At 32.5% G+C, this 22,449-nt stretch overlaps 1 protein-coding gene across 3 annotated transcripts in view; it reads right to left on the bottom strand.

Moving 5' to 3' along the window:
* The window catches only part of LOC113517627 (ecdysone-inducible protein E75-like), a 121,506-nt gene that overhangs the window by 42,158 nt on the left and 56,899 nt on the right, over positions 1-22,449 (bottom strand). Inside the window, exon 1 of one of the 3 annotated variants that reach the window (XM_031912488.2) lies at positions 13,480-13,655. The exons of 1 other annotated variant lie outside the window; for it this stretch is intronic. In XM_031912488.2, the coding sequence (XP_031768348.1) occupies positions 13,480-13,624 (145 nt within the window). In that variant the 5' untranslated portion in view covers positions 13,625-13,655. Of the gene's footprint in view, positions 1-7,240; positions 7,302-13,479; positions 13,656-22,449 lie in introns of those variants that run through there. One more of the 3 variants, XM_031912489.2, reaches the window with a different exon arrangement.

Here is a 22,449-nt window from a genome sequence, read left to right as displayed (position 1 = left end):
TAGTAATTTCCGGAAAAGAAAACCAATGTATTTTGTTATAATTTATTTTGTTATTCTAATATTTGATATGCAATATTATTGTAAAAAATCCAAAAATTTCGTATTGGAATTTTAATATTTTATTCAAAATAATAATAATATTTAATATACATATTCCTCGTTTTTACTCATATTGAATTACTCAAATTTGAATGTGATTTTATAACATGAAAGTAATGTAATCACTCTATTCAATATAATATAATTAGTCATATTTCAAAGTAGATTACATTTAGATACCCTAGTATACTAAGATCTAATTGATATTTATGTTTCTAAATTGATAGTTAATAAAGGTCTGCAATCAATATTGTGAGGTTCTTTTTTAATTCTTGAGTATTTAAGATAGTTGAATGGAAAAGAGGAAATCTTATGTTCAGCAATAAATGTTGGATCGATGCAATATTAAAATAATAACAAATAAATGTTAACAGTGCTATGCTATAATTATATAAAAATATTAGATTTTTTTTATAATAGGTAAAGATGGAATGGTGTCTACATTTTCGGTATATGCGTGCAGTGTACTAATGAAGGATGATAAATGTGGATGAAATCAGGTCAGTGGGAACTGCGTGGAGATTTACCTGACACGATATTGCTTGCGATGGGTCTATTTTTTTTATGCAACTTAGAATGGCAAACAAACTGACGACCCACCTGATGGAAAGTGGTAATCGTCGCCTATAGACATGAGCAGTACTAACAAACCCTTCCCTCTAATATTAGAATATTAGGTTAATATTGAAAAAAATTAAGACACCTTGGACTCAGATTAGGTTGGTTAAATCAATCGGTCGGTTGGTCGGTTCAGTCTGCAAACCTAGTATAGTATTATATTATCTGTGGCACAACTAAACGAATATGGCGTACGTATATTTTAAAAAGTTTCATGTCAATGTACCTAAGGTGATTTGCGTGAGTCAATGTTTGAGTGACGCTATTCGTGTAGCGGTTGTCACAGTCTTGTAGTTATATATCTGTAAGAGCAAACAGAATAGACAGGACTACTTACTGTACTGTGTACTGTCAAACAAAATACATACATATATAAGTTCCGCTCTAGTAAAGAGCTACACCGAATATCGTAAGTATACGTACAAAGATTAGATTTCCTCCACGGATTATAAGAATAATAAATAAAGATAGTGCCCAACAAAAAAAGTTCAATTTCAATTGTGAAAACTTCAAAACCAGTTATTTTGATCTAAAATCTAAAGTACTGAACCGATAACTGATAAAATTTTTACAGGACAAATCTGTAAGTATATTCTTTCAGATAAAAAAAGAATCCAAATCGGTTTAGAACTGACTGGAGTTATGAAATAATGATCATAAAAATACAACCAAATTTAGAATTTCCTTCTTTTTGAAGTCGGTTAAAAATAAATCCCTAGAGATGTATTCTGTATAAAAATAGTTTGACAATAGCAAATAGGTTTTCACTTTCATAGTATTTATGGTAGAAAAAGATTTAATAGGCAACCATCAGATAATTATATACTTGTTTATGGTAATATGACCGAGTTAACATATATGACGTACGTATGAAGTATTCATGCATAATTTTGGTTCTATATATAGGTATACAGCCAACTGAAATTGCCTTAATGTTGTTTTTAAGTTTCAGATTCAATGAAATCGACTTGGCTATTTTTAGATATGTAAGCAGTAGGCTCCGACAGAAAATTTTCAGTTTAAATAGAAGTCAATGGTTATTGCTTTTAACCGAGTTCTTAAGATGGTAACTCTCGTTTTTTCTAATTCGCCACAGCACGATACGTTAGAAATAAAACAGCATTTCAAAAATTTATTAATGTGTTTTCACTTTTCGGAGAAGGAAGATGTCGTGTAATGTTTTTACGAAGTAATAACATAATTATTTATTATCAACATGTTTCTTATCTTTTTTCGAAACCGTTAATGTAATCATATGTAAACATTACCTCTATATTACATGTCATTACGGCATAGGTATTGACGTTAACATATCCATGAATAAAATAACAATAGGTAAGTACTAGCGTTTATTTTTAACCTCCGACGCAAAAGAGGGGTGTTGTAAGTTTTTATCTTGATACACACATGGATGTGTGTCTGATGTAGCATTATAGCTTAATAATAAATGTACCGTTTATAATGGGATTTTTTTAATTGATATGTAATGTTACGAGATGATTCTAATTTATAAAGATGTGTTCAGGTGTTCAAAGACTATCAATACATTTTCTACTTGACGAAGGGTTTATAACAAATTCCACAAGACCTGAATCATTATTTGAACCGCTATTTTGATGGTATTTCCATGATATACCATCAATACATAGAACCATGTCATGACATAGAACCTTGACTGTGGTGAACGATACCCAACTCCTTAGCAACTTACAGTGGATATAGTATGCTTGGATGTAGTTTGGGTATTCGTTTACTCATTTAAATAATCTCAATGAGTAGATGTTAAACAAATAAATGATTGGGGCTTTTTCATTTTATAGGTTTTTTTCTGTCGATTTTTTTTAATAATAAATTTCTTGTTATCATCTTGGAATTATTTAAGTCTTGGTGATGTAGCAAACTAATACACTGTCTCGCTTACGATAGTTGCAGGTTCGATTCCCAAACAATCAAATATTTGTGTTCATGAGTATATCTTTATAATTGTCTAGTACGAAATAAGGTACCAATAATATATACTTAACGTACAATCGCTGCTTAGGGTTGAGACTAGATAATATTGTCATATGTAAAAAACTATAATGTGGCTCATAAGCCACATTATAGTTTTTTAATTAATTGACAATCTCCTAGTTTGTATTTATGAGTATGATACAAAAAGAATGAATATCTACCATCCGCTCTACGTGCGATGATTATATATAGTATGAAGCTATTACCCATTATGTAGGTATGTTTATAACGCGCGAATCTGTTCGTTGAGGGTGAGTGACCTACTCGTGGTAGATATTTGTACAATTGTGTTTGTAGATTCGCTTCAAGGACATCGTTAACGTCAGCTCTAGTAATCGCTTTATCAAATAAATCAAGCGATTTTTGACCTTATAGCATTTAAATAAACCTATATACCTGTACATAGTTATACTAATTAAATATAGGTATTTTATAGATTAGAATACTGAGGCGCCGAATTATGAAGGTCAATGAATCTTTAGAACGGACTCGTTCTATAAGAATAGATTAGAAGAGATCAACAGATTATACTTACTATGAAATGGGTACATACCAAAGTAAAATCTAAGTAGATACTCTACCTATGTAGGTAGGTATTAATAAAAAGTGAAACAGATATGTCTTATACATACGTTTGTATATTACATGAAAATGATGACGTACTTGGGATAGAATGGAAAATAGAAAATACCCTTCTATAAATAATAATAATATAGGCGTTGATTCGGAATTGGCAGATGGCAGAACTCTTAATTAAAGAACCAAGACAGTGGCATATTTATTCTCATGGTAGAGGTTTGGGATGAGAGTGAAGTCCCTTGTCAGGTGGATAAAACTAAGAGGGACACCTCTGATAGGAGATAGCATCTACTAAAGCAGAAACATATGTGATGAATTGATGATGTAATAAGAAAGAATATAACGTGGCAACACGTCTAAAGATCCGATTAAAGAAATAAGGCATTAGAATCAAGAAGTAAAGCAAAAAGATTGCTGGAGGTAAAACTCTATACTTACCAAGTCGACGCAAGTTTGTAACAGTAGACTAGAATCCTGTCATAAGAAGAGAATATTATAATATATAATATTAGTACACGACATTGACAGTTAATGACATCGTCAGCCGTGGCCGTTCACCCCTATCAACGCGACTCCCTACTATACCCTCTATCCATCCCTATTTTTTATCTATTAAAATGTTATCAACGATATTTATTTTTATTACCTTTAACTTTACGTATATTTATGTACTTAGAAAATCATAGAGTTATTTATTTTGTTTGTCTTTATTAATATTATAAAGAGGAAAGTTTTGATTATTGTTTGTTTGTAACGGATAAGTCTCAAAAACTACTCAAACGATTTTAAAAATTCTTTCACCTATAAAAAGCTTTATTATCAGCGAGTAACATGGACTACATATTACTTTTGAAATTCCATCTACCATGTGAAGCCCGGCCGGATACCTAGTTAAATATATAAATAATAAAAAACGTTCTTTATTTTTACATACAAATGTATTACCTATCTGGAAGAGATCGGCGGATGATATAGATTGACTGATGATGGTATAATAAATCCTTTTGTTTTTATTTTATCTGATATCAAAGCATGGCTCGATATCATCAATTCAGGACGTGTCGCTCGATCCTATCGCGATGTCCGCACAGGATTGTTCTAGACTAGACCCGTACAGTTACTTAACGGTATCCACCCGTTTCCGCGTCCACGCATTCGCATCTGCATTGTATATTATTTATATCGATATACCTAAAGACATCCAATTTCAAACTTTACAATTTATTGCCATATGAAGTTAAAACGAGCGCGATCCGACTCCGAAGAGCGAATCGAGCAGAGGACTCTACTTCATTCTGGCCATAAAGTCAAATAAGTATATCTTCATTGAATTAAATTGTCAACTTTGTTTTCGAGATGTCTCTATCGATAGCCGACTAGGCGATAAACATGTAAGCTCGACAGTCACGAAGCTTAAAACAGAAAAACCTGACAATTCAGTGGCTTGTCTAGGTGTAGATACGGATCCAACGACATATGGCGCGGGTGACGGACGACATTTAGTTTCCGCGCCACTGTTAGAGCCGATATAGGGGAGTCGCGCACGCATTGGCATCGGGCGGGCAACGACCGCGGGAACTTGTAACTACATAGAACTCGTCAAGCTCATAAGGACGCAAGTGACGCAACTGTAGCACTGAAGGCTGCTGTTCCGTCGTTGTGGCACCGCGAGCGATGTTTCGAGCGCTTTGAACCCGCACTCGACAGGGCACAGGCGTTCTTCGCAATACTGATAGATCTTCCGCATTATAACGTGTTAATTTTAAAACGATATGGGTACCTATTTACAGCATAAATTTATACCTATCTATGATGTTAGTCATGTGTCTATTATTAATACTGAAGTCATTAATAATCAGTGTAATCGTTATATCAATTGTTAATAATTATTTAGATTTTTAATATTTGATAATGAATCCTATATCTTAGTACCTAAAGTTTTTTTTTATATTTTGACACGTTGTGTAGTAAGACGCATTTTGAGTCAAGTGTAATAATAAGAAGCACTGACCCATAATTTTACAGGTAAATATCTAAATTCATTTTGATACTGCAGCATATAATATCGTATTTCTATTACGATCGAGATACAGATTTCGACAAGCACGAGTTGACACCGTGACCGCTGAAATTAGTGAGTGGGACCACAGTGAAAATGGAAAATTGCGAGTTGCAGCGCGAGGGTGAGGTGGCGGCATGCCAGGGGGGGGGGTCGGGCATTCGCGTGCACTGGCCTATATGCAGTGCGACGACACGGCGCCCGGGAGCGATGCACTCTAAGTACATACTCATAGTGCTGGGTACTCCACGCATACTCGGGCGTACACACACTTTTTTTTATCTATGCAATGTAAGGCGACGTCGAGTCTCTTTCATAAAAACTTTCAAAAGGTTGCATTAAGATTGCTGAAGGCGACTGAAGTGATAAACCAATGCTATACTACGATATAAGACTAACTTTCTTTAGAAATGAGAAATAATAGACGCAAGACGCATGTATTTATAATTTGAATTTCCTAAAATATTGTATAATAATTTTCCATCAAACAACAATAATGAGATGTTCCAACGACTTTTGAAATGGATAATTAGATAAGATAATTGTAATATATATATTCGTATAAACAACGTTGTTGTTACCAATGTAAATAAAAAGTAAATTAATTCTATGTAATGTCACGTGTATCTTTAGAATGCGTAATAGGTACAATACGTAAAAGTGGAACGGATATTGGTGCATTACAATGGAATATGCGTAATGTGCAATAGAGCGGGGTGACCGTGCACGGCGCAGGCGCAGGGTGCAATGAGGTAACAGGCTCTGTTCCGGTCTAAATGCGCGTGAGTCACCGACTCACTGCCATGCATCAACGCTGACCGCCTAAACCGCAATATTCTCATGATAATTCCGCGGTAAATTTGAGATAAGCAGTCTCATAAATATTGTGTACTTTTTATTAAGTTAGTATTTAATATGTAAGATAATCTGTGAATTCGTTCCTGTGGAAAACTCCATAGGTTAAAGTCAACTGCAACCTATATTAATCAGATTATACTACAAAGGTGGCAAACAAGCATACAGACCGTCTGATGGTAAACTCTCACTGTTGAGGCGGCTAGTATATGGGAATATTTACCAAATTTGCAAAAAATTGAAATAGGTAATAGGCAAATTTTGAGTTACCACTTTGGTAAACCTTTAATGTATAAATTCGTTGATAGATGTGAACAACATAGACAACATGGAACAATAGCACCATGGACAATACAGAACATACTGTGACGCTATTAATATTCTTCATGCATTTTCGTTTCATTATGGTGTATTTTTATATTCCACGTTGTAAAACAATATAATAGAAATATTGTTATTCAAACCACGGATGCTCAAAAATAGGTGCTTAAAAAAACTAAGAGGGACCTAGGTCATAATGTAAAACAAACATGCAAAACTTCGAATTTTGAAACAAATTTTCGCTCGACATTTTGATAGTGTAACATTTGATATAGAAAAATCTAGGTACGTATATTATAATTTATGTCGACATATAGTATTTTACTCTCTATACAAATAAATATGGTATTTATAATTTTATGAATAAAAACGTATTCGTTTTATCCTAATCCAATTTTAGTAAATTAGAAATACAAAAGAAAAATGAACGAATATTTTACGTGATGAACAATAAATATTTTAACTATTTCATTAGTAATTGAGTTTTAAAAAAAAATATATTTATTTATTATTATATTTATATATTATTATTATTATGTAATTCGTTATATTATTACATGTCTCGAACATTACTTACAATACCTAACAAATACCTATGTGAACAAGAATTAATACGCGCCAACTAAAAGATAAAGTTCATTGACCGGCTTACTAAATACGTAATATTATTATGACTATCAAAAATGCATGACTCACCTGCAATCTGTATATGAGAGGAATTTCCTTCACTGTTCAGCTCCATTTTAGTTTTTAATGAAATTATTACAACTTTAAAGTAAGGTTAGGATCGACGCGCGGCGGAATGTGGATTGGCGCGAAAGCATGATGGGGGGACGCAAAGATGTCGCGTGGGCGAACAGGGCGCATGCGCCCCCGTGACGTCAATGAATAACCCCCTGCAACACCCTCTGCTCGTAATACCTAATTATTAAGTACTTAATGTTAAAGTATTAACTAACAGCTACTACAAAATTAAGAGTATGATATTTGAGTACTACAAAACACTAAATGAATAATATAGCATCATTCATTTGCAAAATTCATTGTCGTGTCACGACTCATCGTCTGAGGAAGAGTTTCATGTAAAAAATATTTGCAAATACTGTTAAGAACAATGCTAAATTAGGTAAATTACATTATTTATTTTTTCCAGGGTGTAAGTGACGTATGGTAAGAAAATGTTGGTTAGGTGGTGGTGGGCCGGAGTTCCCGAGGTCGACAGAGTTCACGGCCATTCAGTGCTGCCACCCCTGCGCCTTCTACACCCCATTTGCCCACCCCCACACCAGCCGCTCAGAACCCATATGCTCTATTTTTAGTTCCTAGCTAGGTTATATACAAATATACTCCTGTATAATATCGTTACTATATTTTTCTAATAATCATAAAGACTGACCTTTAATACTGTTTATTTAACTACATTATTTATTAATCCTGAGCATGAATTTGCGATTATTACCCAAATTTAATTTTTTTTTTCAAAGTAACTGTAATATTAAGCTTTTTTTTTGTTAAAAAATCAGACTTGTCATACTTTGTTACGCGAAGATTTTATGCGACTTAATTTTACCTATGCCCTTATTCTCTTTTTAATCTGTCAAATAAATGTAATACTTATAAGGTATATCTTGTGAATTAAATGCTATAAAGATAAAAAATAATACTATCACTACTTTTACTTATGCATAAATTAAGTAATGGTTGTAATACTATAATAAGAAATAGAATTCATTAATACATTATGTAAATGATCCTTATTTATTAGTATTATTTATTTATTATATTTATTTTATTGGCGTCATTTCTGAACCTATTTAGTTATCAATATCTGACAACTAGCGACATCTATCCAAAAGTTTTGTATAATCTATTCGATACTAGGTGGCGCTAAAACAAGCTTGTTTCGTTGACATCGATCGTAAAGCACATTTTATTTGATACCTTTATAAATATTTAAAATATATATATATTGTTGATAATGTTGAATTTATTATGATAATAATTATCTTAATTCACATGATTATGTCAATTTTAATGACTTCTAATGATATCAATCAAATGATACGTAGTTAAGATTTTAAATAAATTTAGATGACATTTTTATTGTTAAAGAATAACATTACGGTTATTTAAGTGAATATGATATGTAATTAATCTAATTTATTTTTTTATTGGATAAAGTAATAATATCTTATTATTATTTAAAAGATGGATTGATTTTATTTCACCTGACATGAAATTTATATATATATATATATATATCGTAACATTTAGTAATCAATTAGTAAATTTCTCTAATGTAATATAGGCCACAATTTGACGGGGTAAAGAGGGGCTGAGGTCGTTGCCCTCGCTCCCTAACCTACTCTGGCAGTATTTAGAACACGCTCCCGCTTACCGATACAGCCTGCTATATCTGGGTCAGCACTGACTCATGTCATGACCCACTACTTAATCATCAACATAGAGTAAGCATAACGGTTACGTTATCATACTAAATGACCATACATATAAATAATATATAAACGCTGTCGCTTTGTGCGGTTAATGTGAATCATCGGAAATACAACATACAAAAACCTGTTGACCAATATATGTATGTATATTAATAACAAAGCCACGCCAAACAAGTTGCTAAGTATGAATGAATGATTTCTCTGATAGGTAGATATTTAATTGTGCTATACATACATGTTAATAGTTGATTGTTAAACATAAACAATGTGTTTACATGAAGATTGCGTGTTGATGTCTATTTATTGCATTTATTACAATTTATGTATAGAGTGCAAATAAAGCGTAACTATAATCTACAATAAATACACTCAATACTAAACGACAATAACACTGCATTGTAAATTAATAAGCGTTACTAATTATAGAACACTAAACAAAAATTATAATGACACAATAAACTTTTGTAAACAAGTAGAATTATATATATATATAAAACAGAAATCTTAAATTCACAAAAATACAGTTGGATTAAGAAAATTTTTTTTATTTGAATAATAATTTGTTTTTAATTGGAAAATATCGAAAGAAAATTATAGCTTCCTGCTGGCTAATACTATATGGGAATATATACCATAATATTTTTAATGCACATACATTTTAGTGACCCGCACACTAGTTGACGGTAATCCAATCAATAATAATGACGGTTCCATAGATATGGATTTATTGACATGACGTCATTGGAAGTCAGGAGTGAGAGGAAATTTAGCCCAGAGAATAGATAAAAATATTCTTAAAATAGTTTGAAACAGTTGACAATTAAGTACGAAATCTGTTCTGTGTTAAAGTAATTTAAGATTTTATTCCACAAAAAATCCGACTTTAGCCGCGGCAAAACCATTTTGGTTTGAAAATAAAACTACTGAGCTGATATTGACAATAATATATACTATGTAACCAATCTGAAAGTATATCCTTTCAGATTAGAAAGAAATTTTTCTGAATGGGTTTATAAATAACAGAGTTATGAGGTGACAAACATAAAAATTTCTCCTTTTTTTTAAATCGCTCGAAAATAACTTTAATAACGATGCGAAGATCAGTCGGAATCAGTAGTACGAGTTTAACACAGTTCGACGTTACTAGTACGTTGTATTCAGCGAATGGTTTCAGAAAGTTAGATTTCCACACCTCGGTAACTTCATGTGTTTAGCCCAAATTTCAGCATTTAACCTGTTTTTTCAAAATTCCCCCTTTTTTAGACTACTACAAAGAATGTATTTGGTTTTTACATGTGTGCAGTAATTTCAGCTTAGTGATAATTACATTGTTAATTATCATTGTTAATATTTAAATTAAAATTAATTATAGTATTAAAATAAATTATACTATATTATTATAGACGGTAAGAGTTAATTATGTGTATTATATATATAGAAAAAGAATGCTCGATACTAAAATAAAACGAATGTTTGTGTACTAACATGGTCAGGTAAGCAGGTTACGAGGAAAATATCACACGAAAAAAGAGCATGACTGACATTTCTTCATCGTGTAAGGCCATTGGCATAGTTACCGCTCATTCTGCCTGTTACTATAGCCTATTTATGCCAATAATTAATTCATATTTTATCTTAATAATAAAAGTAGTCAATGTGCTTTCGAGTGCATGAAAGTTTCATGAAGTTGCTTTTTGCACTAGTATAATGGGTATTTTCCGCCAAGTGTGCCTGGGCGCGAGGTCCGCACGGTATGACGCGAGCGCACATCAAATTGAGGTCAGGGCGGCGCGGCCGTCGACCCGCAGCCTCTCGCGGCTCAAAGCCCTCTTACCCCCACTCTGACAGAAACCCCCATTTGTCCTCGCTTAACTTGCTACTTTTCCTTGCAACTTTCGCTGAAGGCGACGAACGTTTTATACTCATATTAAGCGGTCATTGAAATTCAGACAGATAAAGAATGTAGCGTAACAATATGTGACTGCAATTTCCATTGTGACGAGACATTAATAGTCAAAACGTGAATTGTAATTTATATAAAAACACCTTATTCTTATGGCTTATATCTTTTTCTTCGATATTTAATGTTTATAGTACAAATATAATATCAACATTTAATTTTATGTATGTATAATATATAAATATGCATTTTGATTACCCTGTGGATTTTGTTTGCAGTCAATAGGTTCAAGTTTGCAATGTTTGAACACATAAATTGAAGAGCTAATATAACTAAAGGGGAAGTTAGGTTCTCAAGTGATGATCCTGTATAGGCAAACGTAGTATAGGGCGACCTCCAATATATGGAGTGACGGTTTCAAATTTGTTCCAAAGAATAAACGAACTGCTCTTGAGCTTATCTAATGATAGTGACACTTTACGAAAGATTTATAGAAAAAGTCTAAATATATTTTATAGTGTATATCTACAGCTGAAATTATGATTAAGTTTTTTTAAACTATTACGTAAACGACAATAGGTATCTAAATTTATTAATTAATTCAAAATATATAATTTAACCTTTACTAAGTTTCATAGCAAACGCTGTATTATAAATGTTAATATATTTGTAAATAAATTAAAATAATGTTTTAAATAAAATCTATTATTGTTACATATTATTGTTAAGCTCCAACATTACAGGGAAGGATTAAGTGTGATTTAAACAGTTATTTGTGTGGTTTGCGCGGGGCGGGCAGCGAGCGTGACCCAATTTGCGACTAGGTGAACGAACTCGGGGCCTTGATCGCAATACCGAGTCCGTGCTGCTCATGCTTTGCGCACCCCTCACACCGTCTGCTGCCCGCTTTACCGCATGCAGTGTACGTCACACACAACACGCATTGTTCTAATAATTTCGAAAATAAACTACGATAAAAAAATTGTTTTACACAGGTTTAATTTTGGAATGATATTAATACACAATTATTATTTTAAATTTTATATACATCATTTCGTTAAAACATTTTTTTTAATGTAGGAGATTCATATCAAGCTCTATTGAGTTGTTAATATAAAAACAAGAGGAATGTTACATAATAACATTTGTATTTTCCTATATGAAATAAAAATATATAAACATACATAACAATACATACACAACATTACATTATACACAACTGATTCTTTTTTTTTAAAGGAATTTCAGTCATACCTGTCAAACATGTGTAAAGTCTATAAGTTAGGTACAATACTGTAGCATTATGTACTTATATCAAAGTACTGAAACCTATTCAATGCAATTTTTTAGTAACTGGCAATAATTTGTAAACGTATTTGTTATTAGAAAAATCAGGTGTTACATAATGTTCAGGTTAGATATTAATCTAGTAATATGAGATCAAGTCTAGAAACATCTATTTTCTTGTTCTACCAACATAAGAATATGATATGAGTAAAAGAGATAGTTAAATCTAGTTAGCAGCTGCGCGAATAGAGTTTACGCAGGGTCTTGCGAAAGAAGTGTCGTTGCTATTCACGAATATAGAAGTATCGTGAGTAGGAGTGGGACAACAGCATGTTACAAGGCTTCGTGTGGATTATTATTAGAATATCGGCGCTAGGTTATTCTGAGGCGACCTAGATAGCACGGGGCCGATGACCGCGGGCCCTCCGGCTGCGCGCGCGGCCTCTAAAATAAAATGGCATTCAGCGATGGGCTCTACTTGCGAAACACGACTCGACCATGATGTCGAGCGCAGAGACTGATTCCTCTTTGCAAAATAATGCAATCACTATTGATTGACTAATATGTTTGTTTTGCGATTAAGTATAAATAATTAATGATAGGTAAAATTATAATTGCACTTTTTTTTAAAGCTTTAATAGATCAGTAATACCGATTATGTGATTAAAAAAATATAATGTATTTACTTAAATATTTTTCATTTTATGTCATTTTTAAATAAACAATATAATTCTATGTTCAACATGACGTTATACAGAAAAAAACATATATAGATAAAATGCAATCAGAGTACGGCTCTGTGCTTACGGCAACGCGGGAGCACGGGCCATGAGCGGGGCAGCGGGAGGTGGTGGTGATTAGCGACGTCGAATATAGCCGGGAAGGCCGAGGGCAACGAACTTTGCTTGACCCAGATCTGTGATCCACACCGCGCGCCCCGCGCATTCCCTTCTTACCGTGAGACGCAGGAAAGTGAAAAGGACATGCATAATTCCTACAAAAATGTTTTTTTAATGTGCTACTGAAAATAACCTAATACTATAAATTGATAAATATAGATCGCGGTGTTAAAATGTAGATATAAACTTTAATAAAAAAATAAATATATAATGTAACTGATAATTTCATACATTCTACTGTCATAGATAAAAACTAAGAAGTTTCAATTTGAAACTAAGTTGTGTGTTCTACACGTTAGTGCACAAAGTCTGCACAATTCACAACACAACAAGCGGACTGAAGTCTCGAATGACATAATGGCAATATCAATCAGCTGATTGTTCACAGCTCACCTGCTAGGACTCTGCCGAGGAGCACGTCGGAGTCAGTCGGTGGTGGTGGTTGTGGCGGTTCGGTATTTTCGTAGGGATCCAGGTGATGGTGCTGAGGGCACTCTGTCACAGTCATATCTGGTAACGGTAGCGACGGGAGACGCATGGGCCGGCGCGAGAGGGGCGCCTGTGACCGGCAACGGCGTCAACGCGAATGGCGCGCGGTGCGAGTTCGCTACGCCGCCCGCCAACTCGTAGAAGCCTCTACGAGCCGCCCGCCCCTATGGACTCCCCTTACAACATCCCTGAGATCCGCGAATGGAATTGATTCAGTGTTAATTATTCATTTAAGTATTACAAGCTTTTGTTAATGTAGGTACTTACGTAAACAAACGCGGAGGATGAATTTTAATTTTTAATGGTACAATCGTCAAGATTTTCAAACGACAATTATGTATTTTATTATGCTTTTAAGAAATTAGACTTGTGAAATATATTCCAATTGTGTAGCAAGACACTTAAATGTATTTTGCTATTTATAATTTTAACTAGTTACCCTTGGTTTAATATCCTTTAATATAGCTGAATATATATTTTTTATTTAGTTTACATCTTTATAGATTATCTTTATTTATTAGCAGTGAAGAATCGTTCAATTCTATTAAACCCAATATCTGAAGAAAGCGAAATAATATTTCAGTATTAAATGCCGAAATTTTGTCCTTAATCACATAATATGGTTCACGAGACAATTTTCATAAGGGCGAAATTAAGAGTCTCTGGATATGCATTCACGAGACGCGCGGAATTCTGATACACAAAATTTTATATGTACTTTAGTACGTAACACGATGACTCAGGTGTATACAAATTGTAAATGGTTTTCTTCGCCACCTTCCGTAGAAGGGCATCTATCACACATATTAGATGGAGTTTAGTTTATAAGAAACCGTACATTATACCGATACTTACTCTTAGAAAATAGTGGTTTAATTATCACCTTAAAAAAATTTATGAGGCACGAAAGAGATTATTACTTTCCATCAGGTGTACTGTCACATGATTTGCAATTTCATGTACTTTCACCGAAAATCAAAAAACGATTTTTTTGCAAAATCATAAGTGCAAATATTCTTAAAAACAAGCATTATAATACATAAAAATACACGAATAGAAATCTTCACTCTACTATGAAAAAGTTTAGTTCGTTATACTCGTATTTTCAATACCATAAAATTTGTATTCACAAATGTTTGTATTTTGTAGATTCAAGTGATATGAGAATGCACCAAGAGAATGTTTTTAGAAATTTCTATGAAATTTCGATGAAAAAGTTGGAAATTCTGCCTGCCCGTACCGAGCCGGGTATCTACGATGTTATGTATTTATAGATTAATTATAGTTATTCCATAAGATATCGCCGTATGATCCCGGCTGAGAATGGGCCTCTTCCTTTCCCGTGGATGTCCTAAAAAGCAACTAAGGGAACTTAATGGTCGAGGGATTGGCAACAGCATCCCTAAAACATCACCAAAGCCTAACTGCGGATACTAATCCGCCTGTCAAGCGTGCTAACTACTATCAAAACATATCTTATGGGAGAGGTCTTTATTCAACAGTGTACAGTTAATGGCTAATATGATGATTCTATAAGATATGGGTATTTTTTGATGACTAGGTCCAATTTACTGATTCATCACTATCTGTCACAGCTACCTAATGTCTTAATACTGGTCACGTAATTTTTCCCATTTTCCATTACACTATTATTAGTAACCATTAGTGTTATTTCGAGTATTCCTCTTGAACCGGTGCATCGTGCATTATTTTCCTATTCATGTCTTACAATTTTACCAGAGGGAGACTTTGTACAAAAGTCGATTGCTTGGGTACCTCTGTCCCATTCGTGTTTCAACCGTGAAGCAGTTGTGTTTGCATGCTGTGTTTCGGTTTGAAGGCGTGAATATATAATAACACCTGAGTCCTCAGGAATGGCAACGCATGGGGGTATCATGGGCGAAACAGTATACTCTGTTATGTCCATGGTACTGCTCATGTCTATAGGCGACGGTTACCACTTTTCATCAGGTGGTCCGTCAGCTTGTTTGCCATTCTAAGTTGTATAAAAAAAAAATTGCGTGAAATAGAGAGAATACATTGTATCTCCCTGAATATATTGTACTCCCATATATTCTTATTAGCATGAGTAGGCACTGTCTGCCTAGCCTCTCCTTAAAAATACCTACGCATATTACTATTATATGGACATTTTGTAGAAGTTTATTATTAGGGACGATGAGAAGAATTTTAAAGAGAAACGTTTTCGAATCGTATGTTCTTTAAGAGCAAATTGTGATTGGAATACAATTTTTTCTATTAAGCAACAGAGACTATGACAGTACTGGTTGTTTTATATATAAAATTCTTTCCACAAACAATATTAGTTGTTTTGGTTTATTACTTTAGATACTTTAGACTTTGTACGAACTCGTAGTCACCTAAATGGATGTCAGTATCTTTATATATTTTTATTGACATATTTGTCGCTAAGGTTCCATGAGAAGTAAGTGATAATTTTCTATAGCTTTTTCTATTTAACAGCCATTATACCATTATATTAAACTATGTTGAGGATAGAAGATAAAAACATATATATGTTTCTCGGTATTTTCTAAATTTCAATACCTACTCGTAAATTACTGAATTTATTATTATGATTTCTACAAGCAAAGATACGTACCTAATTTGAATTTTTATTCAAGTGAAATACTATCTAAACGTTACACTGTTAGGTTGAGCACAGTTTTCTCCTATAGGAGAAGTCAATCAGAACGAAACCTAAAAACAAGAATGTCTGTATACATGATCCATCCACGACTTAGCTATATTAGGAGGAATTGTATCTACAGTGGATATTACCTATGACTATTAGATTTAACAGTTGCAGAATGAAGACAGGGAGGAATTCAATTGAAAAGTTCCTAAGAGCATTACTGCAATACAGATGCAGAAGACGCTGGGCGTGAGCATATGTATATTTAAACAGTTATATTCTGTCTAGGTGTTTAGTCACATTAGCATTATAGTTCATCCTAACTGTTTAATAATTGACTTTGATGCATTTACAAGGTACTGGACTGATTTATCCCAAGCGCGAGTGTAGTACTTGCACTACCACGTAGAACCTTGCACTGGTGTTTTGTTCCTTTAATCACACAAGGGTGACAACCTATTGCATATTTATAGGGAAATAGTGGTTTTATATGATAGGTACATGTAGATATGGATAGGATAAAAATACTTTATATTATTACATATAAAATTTTATTATATATAATTAGGTATATGTATATAACATACATGTTTTTATGTAAAATTTTGATAATGAGAATAATCGACTTGCATGACATTACAATAAAAATATTTCCGAGATAGGTTAACATAAATAAAGTCTGTGGGCGAAGTTCGTTCACCGAGGCACTATCTTTATAAAACTGATACAATATAACAAACAAGTAATAATCGTCGACTGATATGATTACGACAAGATCGGAAGCGTCCAACCCAACCCACTGAACTGAAAACCTAAATCTAGAATTGGCGAATCGTTTGGTGAGCGGAGAAGCGAGTTTATAGGCCAAGGCAACCAATTATGCCGCTAGGAATCTGTTCACGTATACATGTTCTATTCTGGATATTACATATTTTTGAACACTTCATATTAACCACTAAACAAATAACCATTACTGCCACCAGACAAAAGACCCGGATCCAACTTTTTTAACAATCAGTATTACTGAAAATTAATAAATATATTGTTAATTTATATGTATTGTATTACATGTAAGTTAAAACGGTAGTTATTATATTAAAATATTGTAATATGTATATTCCATATAAAATCTATTTTATTTGTGTTCAATAATAATATAAATAATAAATAATATATATATATATATATATATATATATATATATATATATATATATATATATATATATCTCTGTGTGTGTGTATATATATACATATATGTATGTACGTACATTTTTTGTGAGTGTTTAGTATAGTTAATATTACAAGATACAACGTAACAATAAAAACGAGTTGAACGACCGCAGAGTAAGTTTGAGAAAGTTTTGATGTAATGTTAGTAGAGTAAACAGCGGCAGTAGTAAATAAAAGTGATAACTGAGACATACGAAGAATATCGATCAATACAGAGACGTTATTATTGTCAATATACTTTTTACTCTGAAGTACTCAATTCTACGCGTTCATTATTTATAAATGACTAAAATAAAATGTGCTAATAAAGTAATTGTTTTACAATCATCTCTATGATGTTTCCTTCTACTACATAATTTATTTCGAAATCCAAATACTGAATTGTAATTATTTAATAATCCATTATATAAACTAAAGATAATAAAATGAAATTTGACAAAACATGACTTTTAATTTAATCAAAAAGTAATAAGGTAATATATAAAATTTATTTAACATTTGCTAATAAAAAAACAATTAAAAAAATTATGACGATATGAAATCAAAAACGTAACAGTAATAATAATAATATTACTGAAGAAAAATACACACCAATTAAGAACGTTCTTTGCATATAAAAAATAAACAATGTTTAACAACCCAATACAGTAGTGTCATCAACGTTTAATATTAAATTATCCCATTTTTACTTACAGAAATCCATAAGAAAAATGAGAATAATATTTTACATTATTCTTCACTCGTCTTGGTAAATTGTACTATGTAAAATTCACAAGTATATGAGGTCAGAGTTCGGGTTAAGCTGATCCGGGCAGCATCAGGTCGCACTGACGTCATCGTAGGTCGACCACCCCTGCTCTATTCCCTGCCATATACATACCCAATTCATATTCATATTGTACTGGTGCTTAGCATTTAAAAGCTCATTAGTAATGCATAAGAATATTTTAAAATTTATTTAATGACATTAAACCTCGCTTCACTTATACCTTGAATTTAGACTAAATTATAAAGATTCGACCTTCCATTTAAAATATATATTGAAGAAAACAACGTAATAAGTTGATCGTATATTTTTCAATATGACAATTCTAATTATGGAATATATTTTATTAAATGCTAAATTTATTATTTAATCAGATGTATGGATGTGCTTATATTACTTCATACAACAAAACTGCAATTTTCACCTAACATATTCGACATTGTCTATGCGCATAAACATGTTATGTGAACAAATGTATTGGTATCTAATTTGTATATTTAAATATCTTTAATATTGCTTGTATCAATTTAATATAACAGCAGTCGCATAAGCACCTAATTAATGTGCAGCTTAGAAACAGGGCCCGTGGGTTGTTGACCTCAACGTGGAAAGTGGACCATAATGACACCACCACTTTCATTTTCGCACAACTCTCACCGACGCGAGTTGAGATCGAAAGTGTACTACTTTTGTTAGTGCGTGCGCGCAGGCCAAAGCCCTCCCTCCCACCTGTCCCCTCCAGCGGTACAACTTTCCTGCGATGGACGCGCTTTCTTCTGATACCAGTGAGCACTTGTGCAACTCGCTTTCTAATTGCATTATGATCGCGATGTAGTTTATGAAAAACATCATCTCGCTGCCCTACTTTCTTAAACAATTGCATAGAGCGTAAATCTGAAACGTCGAGATCGAGCCGTCAAGAGATTAAATTGATTTGATACCTTCGGCATTTTGATTTTAGACAAAGGTAGTGGCGTTATAAATAAATATTTCGTTGTTTATAAACGAATTAAATCTGTTCAACCGCTTTTATTTATTTTATAAAATATTTGTCAAACCTATTATAGAATTTGTAACACATATACTCACATTTAATGTTTTGCTTTAATAATTACAATACCTACATGTCTTAAAATAGTATAAACGAAAATATCACTCCAAATACAAAACAATGATAATTTCAATCAGAGGTTAATACCATGATGAATTAATTTATAAAACAATTAAGTAATTTGGAATATGAACACAGAATACATAAAAAACAACGTTAACCTTAAGTGCGAAAACACGGTTATATGTATTAATTTATTTGATAATTAACAACTGCTTTGCCCTTTACTGAATTTTTTTTTAAGTTAGAATTGTTTCGATTTAAATTATAAATAATTATAATTAATAACACACAGACTTTAAAATCTTACAAAAGTTTCATTAATATGTAACTATTGCTTACAGTTTTATCACTTTCATCTTATTGACCTTACTAAAGTGTCAAAATCGGACTAAATTATATTATCGATGTACGATTATCCACACTAAATTGCAGCGATGTCGTTAAATAACAGTTTTTATGCACTAATAAATAAAAAAATATTACTAATTCTTCGAATAATATTTCATGTAGATGACTTAGCAATTAATTTTTTTTTTTATACAACTTAGAATGACAAACAAGCTGACGGCCTAGCTGATGAAAAGTAGTAACCGTCGCCTATAGGCATGAGCAATACCATAGACATAACAGAGTACACTGTTTCGCCCATGATACATCCCATGCGTTGCCATACATGAGAACCCAGGTGTTATTCCTTTGTACCCCGTAAATTCTCATAACCCACCCTCCAAACCGAAACACAGCGATGCAAATACAACTGCTTCACGGTAGAAACACGAATGGGACAGAATTTCAGAAGCAAAGGACTTTTGAATACATAATTTTGCCATCATTACAATTTTAATCAACATCAAAATTCATTCGATGAATCCTCATAATATTACGAGTACATTCTGTGACATTATCGCCAATTGAAAATGGATAACAATCCAAAATAAAAATATTCCGATAACATGCATTATCTATATAAAAAATATTTCTTATAACTAATATATATATATATATATATATATATATATATATATATATATATATATATATATATATATGTATGTGTTTTTCGTATATATACATTAAGTACAATTATAATATATTAGACAACATTTTAATTACGCGTAACTGTGTTACATAGCAATATAAGCCGGTGTTTCCCAATAATTGACCTACCATAAAAACAGGTCACCAAGGGCTGTATTCAATGTAAATTAGTTTTTTCCTCTTGGCATCATGGTATATGCATATGCATTCTCGTGCCACAGGAAATGACTTGAAAACTACATATTCAGTGTTTTGTTAAACGAATAACGGGACCAGTCATTGTTTTGCTTCCAGGGTCATCACTGGGCTATTTTAATTGATCATAGAGTGTTACTAACATATATAAAATTTACTAATACTGTATTGAAAATACCGTATCTTCACTCGTGTGCATTTAAAAACTTTCATGCTTCAGAATGAGTGTGAATATCAAAAACCATTTTTTATCATTTTGTCTGCATATTAGTGAAAATTACAAATTAACATCCGACTTATATTGAATATGTAGTTATGTTAATTTAAAATTAATTAAAGAAAGATTGAGTTCAATTAAGTGTACACGTGGAACCTAATATCGCAGGATGCCACAAAATACACGTATATAAAGACTAGATCACAAAGGAATAGAAGTTTAAAATCATACAAGATGGACATTTTGCGCTGCAAAAAGAACATCAGTCGTAACAACAACGAACGATGTTTCGTAGATATGATTTTTTAATTTAGAACGCGCAATTGTATGTACTTTGATTCATGGTAGAAATAAATAGGAATATTATGCCAACCGAGTCATCATATATGTTTCTACCACTTTACACATTTCTTTTTATTTTTGAGGGATTTTGCTTCATTATGGAATTATTGAGCACTTTATAATTGACCGTAAACTCTTAAGATTTGGACTGCAAACGAAATACGAAAGGCAATAAATTGAATTACTAACGCGGATGTCTTATTACATAACAATAATTGTGACGCAGTAGGTATTACATCTTGGTTTGTCCAATGACGGTGACAGCCCTAAATAAAAGAGGTCGATGGCCCTTTCATGAATTCGTTTATTTTTAGTATATGCTGCATTTAAAGTATACCGCTAAAGATTTATTAATTTTAATTCAATATTCCATTAATTTAAATAAATTATACACATAGATCATATATATATATATATACATACATACTGCTGAACATGGGCCACATGGGGGTGTGAACTCCCTTGAGGGGTTATGCCAGTAGTTGCTACGTTTGGCCGGTGGGTTGGCTTTGATAATGTTTTAAGAGGGATGTTATATATAAATATATTATTATGACCCCAAAATTTATATAATTGTGATAAAGGTAAGAACATAGTTATGATATACAGAAGTACTGTAGTAGTAGTACAGTACATATTGGATAACATTAAATAATATCTTTTATTAAAAAATAAATAGTTTCATAAGTCGAGAAGAGTTGTATTTCTTAATACTAATTTATTAATACCAAACTCATTTCTGTACCCAGGACCTAGATGCGTTACCATTATGACAGATTTCTTGGTAACATTCTATTAATGCAAAACAGCCTTGACATAAGTTTACACTAGTACACTACGTAACTATTCGAAAGCTTAAATTAATATATTTTACACTTTTTCATTCCACGATGTCTAATACGAACAGAACGTTACCATATCCGTAACTGTTATATCAATCGTCTAAACTTTTTTGGAAATCTTTTGTAGGAATCAATGCAAGCGATTTGTTATGTGCGCATTTGAGCACAGTGGATATAATCGCGATCCGAATGTGGAATATATGTGCTTTTCTTAATATTGGATTGCTTATTTACTTAAAATGGAATCATTGCCAACTCGAATAGTCCACTTCTCAAATGAAGTGCTTTGTCGGCATGCGAATAAGTGACTAATCTGATCGCTTCAGATAAAGCTAACCGTGTTGCCGTTCAACATCTAGGTTTTGGGAACGTAACTCCGTGGGTTTGTATGGATGTAGGCTTAAATGTATGTATGTATGTCAGAATGGAACGAGGGCGCCGACGCACTCAACTCTTTGTTTTTTATTGCAAT

The sequence above is a fragment of the Galleria mellonella genome, unplaced genomic scaffold (assembly GCF_026898425.1).
Source record: "Galleria mellonella isolate WM207_F2 unplaced genomic scaffold, CSIRO_AGI_GalMel_v1 utg78, whole genome shotgun sequence".
Taxonomy (NCBI): Eukaryota; Metazoa; Arthropoda; class Insecta; order Lepidoptera; family Pyralidae; genus Galleria; species Galleria mellonella.
This window is presented reverse-complemented; position numbering and strand designations above follow the sequence as displayed.